A 20,124-nucleotide genomic window follows, 5' to 3' on the forward strand; every position below is an offset into this window, starting at 1 on the left:
AGGTCATAAACATTTCCATCACCTTCTAAAGTTTCCTTCCACTCCTTTTATTATTGTTGTTGTTGCTATTTGGGGTAAGAACACTTAACATGAGATCTACCTTCTTAGCAAATTTTAAATTTACAATTCAGTATTGTTAGCTCTAGGTCCTATACTATATAGTAACATATCCAGAATTTATTTATCTTGCATAAATGAAATTTTGGACCCTGTGGTCCTCAAACTCAGAGAAGCAGAGAGTAGAATGGTGGTTGCCAGGGTTGGAGGGAGGGGGAAATGAGGAACTTCCACTTTGAAAAGTATCCCAGGGAATTCTGATGTAAGTAGTCTGAGGATGAAATATATTTTGAGATACACTGGGTTAAAATGAAAGTTTTTGTTTCCTTGGCCATGTCTTCTTTTCCATTTAAGAAAATTAATGGGAGGTAATATTGCAATACAGATAGAATGTAGGTTCAGTAGTTAGCACACCTGGGGTCAAACCCTAGCTCCACCATGCACAGGCCTCAGTTTCCTCCTTATAAAATGAGGATAATATTAGTAACTAAGATAAAGGGCTGTTGTGAGGGCTAAATGAATTAATGCATGTAAAGTGTTCTGGACAGTATCTAGTACATAGTTAGCCATGATTATTTTTTAAGAGAAGTTGACATTCCCTATTTTTAAAGAGAAGTTGACATTCCTTTTGCATTCTTCCAGTTCCTTTCACAACAGAGTTCTACTTTTTTCATGATTTGATCTGACTCCAGGATACCTGGACATTTCTCTGGGAGAAAGTGGTGGGGAGAGGCTATGTGAAAAAAGTGAAGAAGATCAGTGGCTATGTCAGTGGCTATGTCAGAAGATCAGTGGCTATTCCAAGGCAAGAATCTCCTCTATTAGGTGACTGAAAGCTGACTCCATATGATTTTAATGTAGCTGAAAGAGCTCGTCTAACTATAATGAGTAGAATTGTGTAAAAAAAAAATCATACTGAGAAGATTTTAATATGATTCTGTAAGCTATAAAGTATAACCAATGACATTGCTAGAATATTTTTATATTGGCAAATGAAGTCTTATTTAATACCAAACTTAAAAAGCACCTATGTTTTACAAATGAAATGTCAATAACATATCCCTGTAAGTGTCTGGTATTTAGTTGAAACCCTTTTTCATATGCATGATTTAGGGCCACTATGTTTATTAAAAAATTCATGAGGGTAATATAAAAATTGAAATCTGCCCTAACAATTACAACACATGACTTTACCAGGTATTTCGAGTGGCTTCTTTACCACACAGATGTACAATGGTCATTTGACTGGGTGCTAAAAATGTTACAGCACTCTGACCTTCCAAGAGGAAGAATGTTGCCTTGCAGGATTTAGATGTATTTAGTAATACTATCTACTTCAAGTGGAAGTATCAAGTTCTTCTTTTAAAGGAACAGAGATAACAAGATCCTTAAGTTAAGTATTTATAACATTTCTTGCATTTACTTTGCTTATATTAACTAATCATAATGCATGATAAATTGTTGCTATACTTTTTGGCAAGTTTCATTCTGTAGTAATAATGATGAAGGAATACTTCTAATTATAGTCTATGAGACCCAACCTACGTTTTTAATTCATCTGAGAAAAGTCTGAATTGAACAATTTGACAAAATAAGTTCATAACTTGATTGAACTGACCCCTGGCCTTTGAACGTTAGACTCTGTAAAATTCACACGTGTGGAAATCGACACCCATTCCTGCCTGCAACCAGCCACAGCTCCCTCGCCAACAGCTGCAGGTTTCACTGGCCTCACCTCTGGCAGGAGCTGTCCAGCGGGAGATGTGAGGGCAGAAGGGCCCCCGACCAGGGAGACCACGCCGTTGCAATCCACAGCACTGTGCATCTTCCCGTTCATGGGCAGAACGGGGAGCACCCTGGAGGCACGGCTGGCCTGGCTGACATTGCTGGGGCGCCGCTCCCCGTGTCTGTGCGGCACAAACAGAGAGTCTCTTCTGCTGTCATTGTCTTCGAAGGTGCTGTGCTCGTCATCGGCAAAATCATTCTCAGAGCCAATATCCTTGGCTCGACCTCTGAAGCTGAAAAGGCTCGCCCTACTGTTGCGTCTTGGAGAGAAAAGGGAGCCACGGATGCTCAATAAAGACTATCAATAACAAGAAAGGAAACAAACAAACAAACAAACAAAAAACAGATGAACAGAATTAAGTGCTGGTGTCCTGAAGAATATGAGCCTGGACTCTTCATTTCATAGCTGTTGACTCACCAAAGGTAAGGCATTGGACAGGTGGAAGCAAGGGCTCCTGTGGCAACTGCTGGTGGGGTTCTGGCACTTTCTACTAGGTTCAGGTCTTTCTTTTTTGCTCTCCCTTTTGCTCTCTTCCTTCATTTTCATCTTCTGAGCTCTCATTTTCTACCACTTTACCCATGACTTCATATAGTCATAAGTACCCGCACTAAAGACTGTTTTGTCTCATTTCTGGCACCTAGAACTGAAATCTTTGCTAGACCCTTCTCTAGAAACTATTCTTATTTAACAACCCAGTGGAAAGCAATTAAGTACACAACTAAGTTTTGATCCTTTGAAGCCAAAACTACACCAGTAAGAGTTCACTAGTGCCCACACCCAGATGCAGATCTCACCACCGAGGAAAATAAAACCAATCTTGCTAGTAGGTCTGTTTAATTATAGTACAAGGAGCAACTTCTCTCCTTCCCTTTGCATATTTTATAACAGTCCTCATGAATAATTTAAACAAATCTAGCTGAAAGAACTGTACGATTCATTCCCTGATTTTCACTCTTCTGTCTCAAGAAATCTAAAGAGCACCATATTTACAAAAACCTGGTCTTCACTAAGTATCTGGTCACAACCTTGTGACAATTTTCTAGATGGCTACAATGTCATTGTTATCATTCAGTTTACTTTGATTCTCAAACATAGTACCATTGAGCACAACGAATCATTTCCTGTTTACTACTATTTTTACAACCTCACTCTAGTGAGCACTTGTTTCTGTTTGTCCAATACCCATTTGTTCTTTTTCTGTGGACAGTACCCCGATTATCTCCAAGAACTGTTCCCCAGGCAAGACCATGGTGCAGGTCTAGTCAATGAGTGTATTCCATGCCTCTGGCCATAGAGACTGGTTTGAAAATGGGTAGGAGACCCTGCATGGTCCACTGACAGTCACCAATTTCTTGTACAATTGTTGGGAAAGAGGTGCATTTTCGATTGAGGTTGCTAAAAAATATTGAATGTAAGTTTGGAGCCATGGTGGGCATCTTATCAGCATATTGGAGGAACCTGGAGATGTGGAGTAATACTTGGCCCTGATAACATGTTTTGAGCCTTTGGATCTAGCTGTGCCTAAAGCCACTCATTGATATCATTTATATAATTTAATCCTCTTTTTTGCTTAAGCTGGCTTAAGTTGGATTTCTATGATTATTAATAGAGTATCAACTTTATCTTTTAACCATTACTAGTTTCACCTTTTTATCTCCAAAGGATTTAAAGCTAACTAAAATTATTATTTTGTACCTATTTTTTACATTCCCTAATAAGTATACATTTAATTTTATTTTCAGCTAAAGAATGATTTTCTCAATAACATCTATAAACATCTATAAAATGTCTATAATCTTTAAACACTATCTTATGTTATATGATCTTATTCATTATTTACAGAAACACATCTAAGAATACTGATCTGCTCCCACAGCAGAACTTATTTCTTCTTTTCCTATACCCATGTTTTTTCATCCTGTTATCAACTTCATTATTCTTTTCTTTTATTGTTTCCATATGAGTATTATTTATTTTTTTCTATTTTTTAATATTTATTTATTTAATTGGGTGCCTGGTCTTAGTTGCAGCACACAGTATCCCTGACCAGGGATCAAACCCGGGCCCTGTGCATTGGGAGTGTGGAGTCTTAACCACTGGACCACCAGGAAAATCCCCAATACGAGTATTTTTTCAACTTCTACTACACTATCCAATTTCTTTCATGTCTCCTTTCTTTCCTTTCACATGGGACTTTGAATTAGCTATAAGGACATAACAGTTACAGAATTTCTGACCTACTGGTTATCATTACCTCAAAAAGAAGCCAGATAAGAAATGCTTGGCAATAAGAAATAAAGTAGAAATTATGTATATGTACCACTCTTAGTAAGAGTTTTTATTTTAACTACAAGTACTCCCCTCAATTAGAGCCAACAGAAGGGTTGGAGAGAAATGTTATTAAATTGCAAATAGTGTTTCTCAAAGTTCAAAGGTGAATTATGCCACACAAGAGCATAGTTTACATATGGCAGCTATATGAAAAATGATTGTTTCCCATCTGTTAGCATCAACTTCCACTGTTTACATTGATTACATAAATCCATAGCAATCAGATGCTATGCCACAAATAGAGGATGGACAGTAAGAAAAAATCTGCCATATCAAATGGATCTCTAAAAACTCCTCGTTTATCACAAATATGGAGGGAAATAATAACTTCAGAAAGTCAACAGTATCTTATAAAGGCTTCAAAATAAAATATTCAGGTTGTCTTGAGACGTCATTAGAGATTGCACTCTTGACTTTCTTCTTTCCCTTCTCCCACACTAACAAGTCATATTGAAGTCTAAAAAATATTTCATATAATCCACCTACTCTACTGAGAAAAGTATAATCCTATGGTAAAAGTATACATTATATTTTTTTCAATATGAAAGTAGAAATGGTTACCAACACAGTTGCCTATCATGTCACTACAAAACAATAGTTTATATTACTTTTGGGCCTTAGGCCCTTGAAAAATCTAACAAAAGCTATGGACCCTTCATCACTGTTCCCAGGTTAAGAACCTGGTTCACTATTTTCAGTAGTACTTACAGGGTCTTGCAAAGTGGGATTAATATGATTTCAGCATTCCTCCCTTTCTTCCTCTTCCTTTATCTCTCTCTCTCTCTTTGTGCCTCTCCATTGCCCTCTCCATCTTCTTAGTTGCTTGTTTGTCTACTTCTTTGTCAGATAAAAATCTTTAGTTCTATTTTTATACACATACCACTTCAGAAACAAATATTAATTTGAGCCAGATATTACATGTTGTGTGAATGATCACCTATAATGCCCAACTAGGAAGCAGAGGTTTTAAGAAGACAGTATGGGGAAAATGTTATACTTTTGGACAAAAGTTACAGAAACAGATGGGATAGAGCCTAACATTTTCAGACTTTACTATTTTGCCTACAATTCGTTCTATAGGACTTGAGATGAAGCAAATTGGAATAACTCTGTGGTATCTGTTGGTTTGCAGTTCAGATTTAGGTAGTTTTTCCTCAGGTAACTTACTTTCCTTCTTTCCTCCCTCTCTCCTTCTCTTTTTCCCTTCCTTCAAAATAAATAATGCTCTAAAAAGGGGATTTGATTTTTTTAAAATTCACATTTATTAAGATTAGTATCTCCACTAATGTAATCATAATGATTGTGACAACATGAATAGGGGTGAGTAAATGTTGATATTTATTTAAAAACAAATTCTACTTCAAATTTGAATTCAACCTCACTAAGCCTTTAATTTATCCTATCTTATAATGTTACCTGGACTTGGAGTGAATCAGGCTGACATAAAAATTTATATGTATTAAACATAAGGCTATGTGAGACTGTGTATACTAAAAAATGTACAAAGAGCATGTATAATCCGACATATATGTATCTTTTAAATGAAATCAAATTGTAAATTTCCTCAAGTTTCTTAAGGTTTTTTAAAATATTTTTATTTCTTTTAATATTATTATTTAAAAAAATGTTTTTGGCCATGTCACATGGCATGTGGTGTCTTAGTTCCCTGACCTGGGATCGGACCTGCACCCCACTGCATTGGAAGGTGAAGTCTTAACCACTGGACTGGCAGGGGAAAAAAAAGATATTTTTTAAAGATGTTCTTTCTAGTCAGCCTGATACGGTGGAAAGTTCAAGGGTATCAGTGTCAGGCCAAATCTGAATGCCGCTTCAACCTTTAATAACCAGATGACATTGGGCAATTATTTAACTTCACTGAGCCTAAAAAATAGTGAAAGTAGTACTATGCAGGGCTGTTAACATTAATTATGGTAGAGTAAGAAGAATGCCAAGCACAAAACAGGCACTCAGCGAAGAATACCAGCCTTCCCCTGTCTTCACATCTGCAGATTGGGGATGAAGATTATAGTACCACCCTAGGGCTGTAGTGAGTGGCTTCAAGTAGCAATGCACCACGTAGGTGTTAGCTATTATCACTGTTATCGGTGTTGTTCAACTTGTGACTGTTAACTGTATGGATATTAAGCTTTCACTACTGAAAAACTGTATTTCTGGTAATTCTCTTGGTAATTTCAAAGACAATTAAGGATCCTAAATTTCAAAGTTTCAGCAGCTTGTGTTGGTACATAAGCCAGAAGCATCTAGATATCATTTTCTGCACTATGTAAGTCAAGGTATTCTTTTCATGCAAGTCTCCTTAAACATGAGACACAGATAATCAAGAGCAATTAAGCACAACTGTTTATTTAGTGTCATAAATCTTCTTCAGTGCATGTCTGCCTAAAATTTTTGATTACGTTTTTAGAAAAATTTTGCTTCGGTTTCCCTTGAAACAAGGACACGAAGAATACACTCCCCACATGAAGTTCGCACATACATGGGAACAACTGCACAGATGGTCTGAAAGAATCCACTCTTCACTTCTAGGAACCTGTCACTCAGAAAACCTACAATTCACTGGGTACAGGCACCACAGCTAAGAAGGGACAGTAACCATCTGCTGATTATTCCTCATGTAGAAAATTGCCCTGAGAAGTCTCAGAATCACAAGCCTTCCCAAGCCCACTGGGATCTATGCTCTAAAAATGCTTTCCTGAATTCCAAAAAGTTGTAACACTCACAAATTCCTTGAGGTGATAACCAAAACACTCAATGATCATTACCATTCTGAAAGCATTGTGCCATCCAGGAAGAAGGCAGTTTTATCTAACCAGATTCTGGCATATCTTAAAAAAATTGTGTTTGTTATGACAATGCAATTTATATAATCTAATATTTTTACCTGGTGTGGAGAGGAAAACCTCTTTTCATATGTCAGCCTGCTTCCTTCTAAGGAAAAACGGAAACCTTTTCTTTTTATGCTGTCTTCAGATTCAGATTTGTGGACCCCATCTTCCTTCTCTTCTTCTCCAGACTGTTCTTTCTGTTTCTTTTTCTTCCTTCTGTTTTTCAGCTCTTTTTCACTCTTGGAGCTCAACTTTGATGCTACTGAAGAACTTTCTGAGAAAACCCCTATCCCACCAGCACCACTGAAGTCTCTTGATTCAGCAGATGCTGCTGCAGCTGCTGCCTAGAAGGGTTCAAGGGAGATGGTAGTTGCATATATACTTTGAAAAACTCTATCTATGTTACTGCTTACTTTATCTTTGGTATCATGAATATGTGATTTTGAAAAATGATTCTCCATTCTAGTATGTATTTGGAAAACAATGCATTGTCGTTAGACCGGTTAAAGAATTAAAATGAACAGAATAGTGGAAGATGATCATGTGGCTTTAATGAAGATCTTCAACCTGTAGCCTCACACTACACTTTTTAATTATCTAATTAGATGAATAAGATACTCAAATATCATGATTTTTTTCTGTGATTTAAACAATATCATAAGAAGGAAAGAATTTAAGAACTAAAGGTTTCCTATTTTAACCTGATCCATCACACTTCCACTTGACAATGACTTTTAGTACCAGTCTAAATTATTAAATTTAATTCAGTCAAGCATTTTGTTTAAATAAACCTTTTTTTCTCTTTGACTTAAAATGATTATTTCACTAAGAAATGCACAACAAAAGCAGATTACAAATTGTATATAAAAAATCCCAGATCATGGCATCCAAATGAATTTGTAAATTTCAACAGTACAGTTATTGGAAAGAAAAAGTGCTCAATGTTGTTGCTGCTAGCCCAGTATATTTTATTTATTTGATCTTTATTACATATTGATATTTAGGATATTCTGTGTTAAAAGGGAACTGTACGCTACATTCAAGAAAAGACGAATATAGGCAATTGGATTAATGACATTAAGTCAAACAAATATAACTAGAGAAATTCTTGCCTTATTTTGAAGCCTCAACAGTCCAAATTATAGGATTTACAGAGTAGTAGGTAAAGAATGTAATGATTTAGTATGTTTATGTACCAGTGTTTTCCTTATGCAATCCACAAACTTGCATTTAAACACTTGAAATAGAAAATAAACATTAAATAGGTCTTTGTCTTTCTTCCAGACTCTATGAAATAATCTTCTCAGTTTGACCCTGGTTTTCTGACCTTTCCCACCTCTAGCAACACTAACGAAGAAGCAATTATAACTGAATTCTGCTTCCTCAGAAGATTAAGAAAATATTTCGACTGAAGGCATGTAGGTATAACTACTTTGTGAGCTTGAGTGAATAAAGGGTCACAAGGGAGAAAAAAATGTCAACAAAGTCATTATAATTCATCATGTTTGGATGCCATTACTATTGACCATAAATAATCATCAAAATAAAATAATAATCTCCTAATAACCAAACAGGCTCCTAACACTTAGTAAATACATATGACTTGTTTTGAACATCAATTACCACTGCTGATTTTGTGTGTTAAATGACTCTGGTCTCGACAGTGTGGTCAGACAGCTGAGATAAACAAACACAAAAAGGCTCGAAGCTTGCTACTATACCTGAGCTTCTTCTTGTTGCTTTTTTAATTGTTCAAGCATCTGCTGAAATTCAGCTTCTTTCTGTTCAGCCTCTTCCAGCGTTGCCTGATTCTGTTCCTCATAGGCCATGGCCACCACAGCCAGGATTAAATTTATAAGGTAGAATGAGCCCAAGAAAATGACTAGCACAAAAAATATCATGTATGTTTTCCCAGCAGCACGTAATGTCTGCAGAAATGGAAGAGATATTTTATTAAATTTTATACAGGATGTTATGAGCTCACACTCTAAGTAATAAAGTATATTATAGCAATTCTCTTGATCTCAGTATTTCATGCTTCCCAGAAGAATCATTTTATCTGTTCTCACCAGTTGATAAAGGTTTTCCCAGAAGTCTTGAGTCATAAGACGAAATAAGGACAAGAAAGCCCAGCTAAAGGTGTCGAAGCTTGTGTAGCCATAGTTGGGGTTTCTACCAGCCTTCACACAGATGTATCCTTCTGGACACTGGCTGTTATTAGGTTAAAGGAAAGAAAGGAAGTCAGTAACTATAAGTTGGATGGCTGGCTTTCCTGTTTTTATAGATGCCAATATCCATTTTATGAGACACCAGGGAAAGCAGATTTCTCTCACTTTAGCCAGTGCTCAACCCAGCACTTAAGTGCACTGATTTACATAACAAAAGAACAACAGTCTATTTGTGGATTCCTCTGTGATTCATGATTGTCATTATTATATTTATCATGTCTCCATATAAAAGCAAACATATTATGATTACTATCTTCTGGGATTTGTGAACATGAACAGAAAAATAAGTCTACAGGGAAAAATTTGATTTTCACTGAAGATATCTAGAGGCAGAAGTGTGTTAAATGTGGAGGTAGGCAAGAGGGCTAAAGAAAAGAGTGGGGGCACATTGAGAGGAATGAATGAGTCTGCAGAGTGACGGTTTCATAGTATGACCTTAATGATCAAGCTGACCTGGCCTCAATATTGTGCCTGACACTTCTGGGCTGCGAGACCTTGGGCAAGTTTCCCACACTTGCTAGTCTTGGAGAACCTCATATGTAAGAAACGGCTAATAACAGAACCTGCCTCCCAAACTTACAATCATTGAATACGATATCATATGTAAAACATTTAGTATAGTACAGAGAAAGAGTTAAAATCAGTCTGTTTTACTTATCACTAAGATCTGGAGATAAAGGCAGCACAATCTTTATCACATGAGCCAAATGCAAAGCCTGATGCTGATACCATTGGGAATTTTGCTACAGGTATTAGCTACTAATGTCCACAATATCATCTTCCACAGAAAGAACATTAGATTTCTGTCTATGATTCTAAAATCTTGTTAACTAGAGAAAGGTAACTATTTCTCTGAATTCTCCTCCTTGCTTTAGCTCCAGGTACAATACTTTTTAATAACAAGCATCCACATGATGCCAATCATAATAATTAAAAGTACTTATTGAATGCTGTAATAGCTAAACATTCATTAATCCATTTAATTCTCACAGCCACCCTATAATTATTCTTATTTATCACATGGGGAAATCAAGGTAAGGAGAGGTGACGTTATATGGTGAAGTCTGGGTTTGAATTCATGTAAACTCTCCAGTCTATGCTGTTAACTGCTTCGCTAAAATATGCTAAACGTGTACTCACCACACCTCAGTTATTGACATTATCTTCAGATATCTTACATTTTATGCCATGGAGACCACATTAGCTTATATAGAATATCACACTTATAAAAGAACATGCTCATGAATTCTATTAACTTAAGCTTCTTATGTACATGTACTGCTTTTCCCTATATTTTCCATTGAACTAATTTGCAAGATTAGCTGTGACATAGTATGGAAAAATAATTGCTGCGTATGAGTGAGTGGGTGAAGGAGGTGAGAATCCACACTTATCCCAGCTATTTTGAGAGTCAGCGTGAAGTGGAATTTATGCAGGGATTTGAATGAGGAGCAAGCGGGGACTGGATGGGTAGAGGTAGCAGGTTATTAAGGCCAATGGAACAGTGTGGACTGAGACTCAACACAAAACATCACTTACCCTGCATCTGAGCTGTTGCCACAAAGCAGAGCATCATTTTGCCCTTCCAAAAAATAGAAGTGACCTATTTAAAAGAGCAAAGAATAGAAAGAATCATTTTTAAAAAACCCTCAAAACACTTCAGCCATTGTGCCTAGGTAACAAAGCTTACCTTTTTTTAAACCATGATGAAATTGATAAAGTAATAAATATGTATAGGGTTAAATGAAAATATTTTAATAATAATTGAATATTAAACAAATATCAAAAAACATTTTTGATTAAACAAATGTTTAGAAAATTGATTTAGAAAGAATTTTTTTGGTAAGGAATAACTATTATAGCATTCTCTATCAGCATTTATTGCAAATATAAACTCAAACTGCTTGGGATAATTCAAAAAATAGCTGTCAAATTAAGGCTGTTTGGCACAAAAAGTGAATGATAGGAAAGCCTTGTTGCTTCTAAATGCTGCCATGAAATAACATTTTATTTTACAACTACGCTTTGCCTGGACCCAAACTAGATTCAGACCTTTGTTTTTCCTACCAATTTTAACTTAATTTCTTGTGAAAAGTGGACTGAGCTGTTTGCTCTTTCCATGATACTGTAAGTAAGTGTTTTGCTTTGAATTTTGGCTTGAATACTGTCTTTCAAGATAAACTTGCTTCTTTGGAGATACATATTTTCTAAGTATACCTATTTTTTATTCTTAAGGAATGCTTTATATATAAATTTAATAAGTTGCAAAGATGATCTCAGGAAACATACACATATATAAACATACATATTTACATATTCACATACAAAAACACACAGACACATATACATTAAAAAAACACACACACATAACCCCCACAAAAAATTTTACTATAGTTTTCAGGAATACTTAAAAGCCTATATTCAAGGAATACCCTAATATATTATGTAGGTCAATCTGGGTCATAGTTTCACAAAAAATTTTAGATCCTTACCTCATAACATATATCAAAAATCACTCTAGATATTTAGAGATTAAAGATTTAAAGATAAGTCCATTAATACAATATAAAAATATGCAGGTTTTCTTTTCAATCTAGAATATACAGGTGGCTATTTTATATGCAGAATATACAGGTGGCTGTTTTATATGCAGAATATCTAGGTGAAAATTTTTATTATTTCTGAATCCAGAAGCATTTTATAATCTTAAATATAGAAAAAAAGAAAACAAATTTTATGACTAGATTGCCTAAAAATTAGAATCACTTAGGGATCAAAAACAAACAATAAGAAGAAAAAACAAGCTGGAGAATATATTTGCCAAAAAAAGACAAAATGTTAACATACTTGATAAATTATAGAGATCTTATGAATTTCCCAAAATATACTATCACCTGATAGAATAACAGGTTAAAATGTCAACAGATAATTCATATTACATTAAATATATAACTTGCTAATGATACTAATAAACAATTATAGATCCTACCACATTAATAATTAAAAAGAGGATACACTTTTCCTTCTATCAGAAGATGTTAAAATATGGTAATAATCAATATTAATGAGAATTCAGTAAGATGGCCACTGCTATAGGAGGTATATAGTGGTCTGACCTCTTTGGAGAGCAATATGACACTATGTCTCCCTAGTCTTAATCTCGTCATACCCTTTAACCCCCCAAAATTCTACTAATAGAAATCTATCTGAAGGAAACAATCAGAAATAGAGAAAAGATTTATGTGCAAAGATTGTCACTATGCTGTTATTATAACATTAATAAATGGGAAATTTCATAATGAAATTATTTGTTTTATTTATTCACTTGTCCAAAGAATCTTAATCTCTTCAGTAAAAATCTTCATGAGAATACTAATTCTTAAAACATTAATATAATGTGAGAAGTGATAAAATTTCACATGGTACTAAAAACCATGAAGGATACCTCAGACTAAGTATCCCAATGGAGTATTGATAATCAAGACATCAATGGAAGTAGGCTAGCTAATTGCACAAGGAGAGGGAGGGGTGCTTCCCTGGTGGCGCAGTGGTTGGGAGTCCGCCTGCCAATGCAGGGGACACGGGTTCGGGCCCTGGTCCGGGAAGATCCCACATGTCGCAGAGCAACTAAGTCCGTGCACCACAACTGCTGAGCCTGTGCTCTGGAGTCCGTGAGCCACAACTACTGAGCCTATGTGCCACAACTACTGAAGCCCACATACCTGGGGCCTGTGCTCCGCAACTAGAGAAAGTCCCGCACAGCGGCGAAGACCCAACGCAGCCAAAAATAAATAAATAAAATAAATTAATAAAAAAAAAAAGGAGAGGGAGGGACTTGGACATTCCAATGACAGAGGGGCTGGCTTCAATGATAAGAAATTATACTAAAGCATAAGTATATTCTGATGTCCATCTCTAAAATAAAATCAAACTGTATTGATAAACAACTCTAACACAATGATTGATACCAAAGAGATAAACTGGAATAAGAATATTATAAAGGTAGGTTTTGAGTTTACACTTTCTCATCAATAAGTAACTTGCTGGACTGAGGTTGCTTAACTCTCTGATGAATACACAAATTCAGATTTCATCTTAGTTTCTCCATTTCCAGATACATCATATGCACTCAATACATATATTGAGTCAAACCAAATAGGGCCAGATTATTTTTCCTCAGTCTTCTTAATAATCCATTTCAGCAAAATACATTGAATAGTCCAAACTACTGATTTATTTATTAAGATGACTGAAAACTCCTGATCAATCCCTAACAAATAAATATTTTTGTTTATAAAGCATTATATTGTATTGCTGTCAAGACTGGTTTGGAAAAGAATACAACTTCAAATGGTAACTTTTATCACGTTGATTGAAATTTAAGGAAAAAGGAGTAAGATACCATTTGATTTCTGTATCATATATATTATCTTAAATTGGTCTAAGTAATTTGGCTCACATCAAAATTGAGACAATTTTCACTATATATATATTTTTAATATTTAAAGGACTAAACAGCTTAATGGTTAAAAGAGTATATCTTACTTTTATCTTCAATATATTCATCCCAGTTAAACATGCTCACTGTCCTATTGAAAGTGGTACCATTCCCATCCAATGAGTTATTAAAGAAGGAAGTGATGTTTATTTCAAAGGAAGAATTATCTGGGGGCCATTGCAAACATTTGTTTCGCAGGTTGCCCATAAACAGCTGTAATCCTATTAGTGCAAACACGCTCAGACAGAACACAGTCAGGATCATTACATCTGAGAGCTTCTTCACTGACTGGATTAGGGCGCCCACGATGGTCTTCAGGCCTACACATAAAATCAAAGGGAGGAATTTAAATATACTATTCGACAGCTACTTCACAGACAAAAACATCATGAGCTTGTCCTGGAAAATAAAGATGTCATGCAGAATGCCAACAATATTAGTTTAATGTTTGTGATTGAATAACATTTTCATGAAAAGCCTGCTAGCTGGTGAAAATGAATAAAAGCAGAATTTGTATGTTCATTAGAAAACCGTGAATGAAAATAAACCAAAAGTGTATTTCCAAATACTCTTTAGAGCAAAAGAAATGGTTTTGTTATTCATGCTTAAACATCAACCTTGTATAAATTTTTTGCCTTTATTTGCAGATGTCTTACTCCCTAACCTCTTATTAATTTTATAAAAATCTATATGAATAAAGTAGTAAGAAATCTTGAAGTCACTGAATTATGAGGTTATATATTTGTGAATTCTGCAAGCTTGAGTATGGGTTAAAAAAGGAAGACATCTGAAAACTGAGCCCCATGCAGCACTCATGCTATCCCTTGCTCTTTCATTTATCTGAAGTTAAGAAAATTACCAGTTTTAGACCTAACTGGTCAAATTTGCAGCAGTTTGAATGCCTTACAGTTTAGCTTCTATGCAGAAAGCTTGATGTTACAGGACGCAGACCATGTAGCCTGTTACTGCAAATGCCTCATGCAAAAACTTGTTAAACTCAAAGGCTGATTTAGAACAGATCATTTTAAAGAAAGCAACTAGTAAAAGCAAAGAATCAAATCCACCCAAAATATGATGTACTGATTCTTGCTTTTTTACAAATTTATTTGCAATAGGTGAGAAGCAACAAGGCTTACGCACAAAAGCTGTGATTGTAGCACCAATGCTGCTAAAGTCAGCCTCGGTGTTTAACCTAGCTCTCACCTGGAATGACTGAAATTGTTTTCAGTGCTCGGAGAACTCTGAATGTTCTCAACGCTGAGACATTGCCCAGGTCCACAAACTCTGTCACATATCTGTAATAGGGAGTTCACACACAAACACAATAACAGAACACAAGAAACAGTTGGAGATATAAGGGGCCTACCACCTTATACCAGTTTCTTCTTACCTGGAATTACAGAAATAGTTTTCAAAGCTCTCAAGACTCTGAAAGTTCGAAGAGCTGAAACATTGCCTAGGTTTACAAATTCTGTTACATACCTGTAGAATTAAATCAGAGTTATTCAGAATTTAGGGAAATCTAAGTCTGAGTTGGTCTTTCATCAAGATCTTTCAACTTCAATGAGTGTTGCCATCAGATTTCCCAATTAAGAGAAAAATGGCATTGTCATCAATCATAATCTCTGTTACTTGGGAAATTTATTTTATTGCTTTACAGCACTACTTGAAATCAAAGCCATGTAATTTACTATGATAGTCCATAATTTCTCCAAAGTGCACAATCTGATTGGAAGAAAAATATCCTAAATTCACATAATAACCAAGAAAAATGCTTGATCTGTTAAGGGAAACCACCAAGGAGAAATACAGTGTAGGCTCCCACTAATGATTTACTCTTCCTGGATAGAAAATGTATTAAGATACTTACGCAAAAGTAATGACTGTGAAATCCAACCAATTCCATGGATCCCGTAGAAATGTGAAATCTTCTAAACAAAAGCCCCTTGCAAGTATTTTTATAAGTGATTCAAAAGTGTAAATTCCTGTAAAGGTGTACCTGAGAGAAAATAGCCAAGCCCACATTAAAGATCTAGTAGGTAATTTACATGTACATATCTTAAAGGAGAAGAACAACAAATACAAATTAGAGGCTTCCATATAGTTCTATATTGGTCTCCCTATAATGTAGACCTTAAGTAGTAGTTAAGGAAGAAAGAAACATTACATTCTGAGACATTCTCATTGACTATAAATGAGTATTGTACTTGCTACATTAATTCATTTAAAGGCCCAAATAATATGGTTCTATATGAAGATATTACCTGAAATACACTAGTTTTGGTCTAATTTAAGGAAATAGTTATTAACAAAAATAAATGAAGATTTTTTGTTTAATAAAATGTGCATCATTAACAGCCATGAAATATATACTAATAAAACATAGAAAGGTGATAGCCATGAGGAAAAGAACATACAAACTAGGTATAATTTTTATCATCAGATATTAGTAATCACTGGTGACCTTTGAAAGAGTGTGAGACTCATAAGGAAGATAAAGAGCTACAAATATTGGCAGTCAAATCAGTGCAGTAATTGGAGCAACTTAATGAGCCAGTGCAAGCTTTGTCCTACAGAAAATCAGTGGTTGAAATGAACTTGAATCACTAACTGGTTTGTAGTAGCTAGTATGATTTGATAAAGAAACTGATGAGGTCTCAAGATGTTAAATGCACATAAAGGGACAACAATATTGCAAGATTTAAAAAAAAATCTTCTACTTACTCCACATTCTTTGTCCAGTCTGGAGGATTACTCATGGTCATAAATACACAGTTGGTAAGAATAGTGCACATAATGAGCACATTGAATAAAGTAGAAGAATACCGTCAAGGAAGACAAAATTCAGTGGAAAATTTCACTTTCATACACCATTATGTCTTTCACCACCATGAAGTTTAGAACTCTTATGCCCTTATTATTTTATTATTGAGTTTGCTTTTTCCATTTCTGTAATTTTAACAACTCCATAACCAAGTCATGTCAGGCCAAGCCATCAATTATTTGGAGGCTACTTATGTGATTTTAGTAATGAAAAAGATTAAATGAAAAGAAATTAGCTCATTGGTAAATAATTTATCAATTTAAGTTTTTTTCTTTCTTTAATGACAGACTCAATGACTGGAGTGCAAGCTCAGCATGTATGAAGACTGACAAAAATTCAACAAGAGAATTCTAGTAATTACAGTCATCCCACAGTATGCGTGGGGGATTGGTTCCAGGACCTGCAGCGGATACCAGAATCCACGGATGCTCAAGTCCCATAGTGGGCCCTCTGTATCCATGGGTTTTGCATCCTCAGATTCAAGGAACCATGAATCCTGAACACTGTACACCACCTACTGTTGGTTGAATCTGTGAATGTAGAACACATGGATATGAAACCCGTGGATGGGGAGGGCCGACTGTAACTGAATGCATTATAACTCCATCCTAAGGGTCACCTGAGTGGAATATCTTCAATAAAATTCTTTTTAAGTGGAATATATAATATACAGTGATTGCTCATTAAATTCTGAATAGTAAGAGAAGATGGCTGGTGTTAGTACTGACATTTCTTGGGTTTGTAACTGTGGCCAAATTACTTAATAATTTCCCTAAGCCTTGGTCACTTTGCTATAAGAAGGAGAAAGAATAACCATTCCACAGGATTGCTGTCAGGATCAAATTAGTTAAAATATATTAAACCTCCTACAACGTAATGTGCCTTGTACATGGTAGATACTCAATAAATTACTTTCCTAATTTCCTAAATCATAGAGAACACTACTTATAACAAACATGTGGTTTGTTTCACTCTACCCCACTTTGCCTGTGTAGACATAGCCAATGCAGTTCACTCTCCTTTATACTGAAAAACAGCAACAAAAGCTCTTTAAGAAAACTTTCAGTAGTAATACTTGAAATAACTTTCTTTCATAGTTAATAAAAAGCACAAGAAGGATTCAGCTGTACTTATGCAAAACAAGAGCTTTATCAATATAGATTTAGAAGCTTTATAAAAATTCCAGTGAATAAATGCTATTAATATCACTTCTCACTCTTTATTTTTATTATAAATCTTCACATTACTTACACATAGCAAAATATCAGCACGATTTTAAGTGTAGTAAAATAGAATAGTGTTGTGTTGTCTATATGTTGCGTTATGTATTATGTGTTAATCTATAAAGGAAGTTTCTTTGCACCCGCAACTGACTTTAGTCAAAGCAATCACTATGCAAGGCACATGCTTAATTCTCAGCTTGTTAAAATGTATCCACATGAAAACAGTCACAAGTGAATGATGTGGATCAGCCACATGAGGGCACTACAACTTAGAGAACACAGAAAAACACCATTTCAAAGAAGAAACATTTTTCCTTTATTGCTAAAAAGAAACAAAAAGTAAGACAAAATTAAAGATGACTTGTTATTAGTATAAAAAAACTAGAGGATCCTCTGTGTCTGTTAGGCTGCTAGGCTCTACTGGAGAAAATGACTCCCCTTGGTCGGTTGGCGCCATTCAAAATACATGGTTCCCAGCCTCACCCACACTCAACACAGTCTAAATATTTCTCCACTTCACTGCACCTCCTACTCTGCAAAGACAATTCCAAATATTCTCCACTCTTCTCTGATCTCCAATCTTCTTCCTTCCCTCCCCATTTCAAACTCATGACCTTATTTCCTACTTCACTGAGAGAAAGAGATAGGATCAGAATGCCATATCTTTACTTCCCACTCCCAAAGTGACAAACCTCTCTGTATTAAGATCCTTTCCTCCTTTTTGTTTCAATGGGGGGAGTTTTCAATCCCTCTACTCATACTCTGGACACCTTCTACCTTTCCAGAACACTTCAGAAATCTCTTATCTCTTCCTTCTCTTGCCTTTAACACTTCCCACTCTATCCACCTCTTCCTATCAGCACAAACTTGCTTAAGTCTCTCTTACCTTGGAGGAAAAAAAGAAAATACTTTCCTATAAACCACAATCCTCTAACTACTTACTACTAACTACTCCTCTTTTCCATTTCACAGCCAAACTTCTTGGAAGAGATGTTTATCTTTACTTTCCCTCATTTATCTATCACATCCTTAGCCTACCAGTTTTCTTTCTAAATGTGACAAACATCTTCATGTTTTGTCCCTGAAAACAAAAGGATAATTTTGAGTTCTTATTTGACTTGCTCTCTCAGCAGCATTTGACAAGCATGATTCTTCCCCCTTTCATTATGTTCTCTTATTTTTGCTTTCATGAAGTCCCAATCCCTTGATTTTTCATGTCTCATGGACAACAATGTTTTGTATCCTTTGAAATGTTATATTTCCCTTTTTGAAAAGGACATCGGATATCCAAGCCATTTTTCCCTCTCCTGCTATATTTATCCTAGTAAATGTCATCAACATACATAGCTCCAAGTACATTTACATGCCCACTGATCTCAAGTATTTCTCTCCAGACTAGCCCTCTCTTCTGAACTCAACTGTCCATGGTACCCAATTGTACATATTACATCTGCACTTATGTTTACTCATCTCATTGACACTTCAAATGTTTTCAGTTCTAAAACTAAACTAAAAAATCTTTTCATCCTATCCCTCTGCTCCTCTCAAATACTGCCCCTTTGACATCTCTGTATCACAGAAAATGGCTCATGATCCAGCCAGGAACCTAGGAGCGATCTTGCATTTTTCTCTTCCCTAAACCTCCACATTCAACTTAACACCAAATACTGTCAATTCTACCTGCTATGCCTGGATTCAGTGAACTTCTTCCCCAATCCTCATATCACTACATATACCAGGTGTCCATCAAATCTAACCTAGATTACCGCAATTTCATCTAAACTGGTCTTTCTGAATCCATGTTTGACTCCTTTCAATCCTTTCTGCCTACTGTACCAAATGACCTTTGTAAATGTAATTTCAATAGCTTTCCACTACGTTAGGATGGCTATCAAATATCTTACAAAGAGTGAAGAGTCTAGGAGATCTAACTCCTCTCTATTTCTCCAATTTCAGCTTTGTTACTCTTCATTCCACTCTCCCCAGTCCACTATTATTGCAATTGTTTTAGGTCATGGAATTAAATAAGCTCTTGTTCAAGTCAGGATCTTAGCAAATATCACCTCTTTTCCCTGGACATGCTCGCTACTTCACCTAGCCAATTCCAACTTTTCCTCCAGCACTCAGATTAGAAGTTATTTTTAGTAAAATGCCGTGCACAATAGCACATTTCCTGATTAGGTCTATCAGTAATATATACTTGTAGCACCTGATACCGTTCCTCCAACGACTAATGTTAACACTGATTTTTTTTCTACTAGGCAGTCAACTTCACGAGGGCCATGTCTATATTGTTCACCACCATACCCTTGCCATTTTGCAGTGTCCATT

The 20,124-nt window shown here is 35.5% G+C and overlaps 1 protein-coding gene across 1 annotated transcript in view; it reads right to left on the minus strand.

Annotated features, from left to right (window-relative positions):
* Positions 1-20,124, minus strand: part of SCN2A (sodium voltage-gated channel alpha subunit 2) — an 89,705-nt gene that overhangs the window by 59,764 nt on the left and 9,817 nt on the right. The window contains exons 4-12 of the mRNA XM_081241808.1: positions 16,471-16,560; positions 15,617-15,745; positions 15,137-15,228; positions 13,794-14,066; positions 10,788-10,851; positions 9,090-9,231; positions 8,742-8,948; positions 7,077-7,364; positions 1,793-2,140 (exon numbers count right to left, since the gene is read on the minus strand). Of these exons, the coding sequence (XP_081097934.1) occupies positions 1,793-2,140; positions 7,077-7,364; positions 8,742-8,948; positions 9,090-9,231; positions 10,788-10,851; positions 13,794-14,066; positions 15,137-15,228; positions 15,617-15,745; positions 16,471-16,560 (1,633 nt within the window). The remainder of the gene's footprint in view (positions 1-1,792; positions 2,141-7,076; positions 7,365-8,741; positions 8,949-9,089; positions 9,232-10,787; positions 10,852-13,793; positions 14,067-15,136; positions 15,229-15,616; positions 15,746-16,470; positions 16,561-20,124) is intronic.

Source organism: Mesoplodon bidens (genome assembly GCF_964165515.1).
Source record: "Mesoplodon bidens genome assembly, chromosome: 8".
NCBI lineage: Eukaryota > Metazoa > Chordata > Mammalia > Artiodactyla > Ziphiidae > Mesoplodon > Mesoplodon bidens.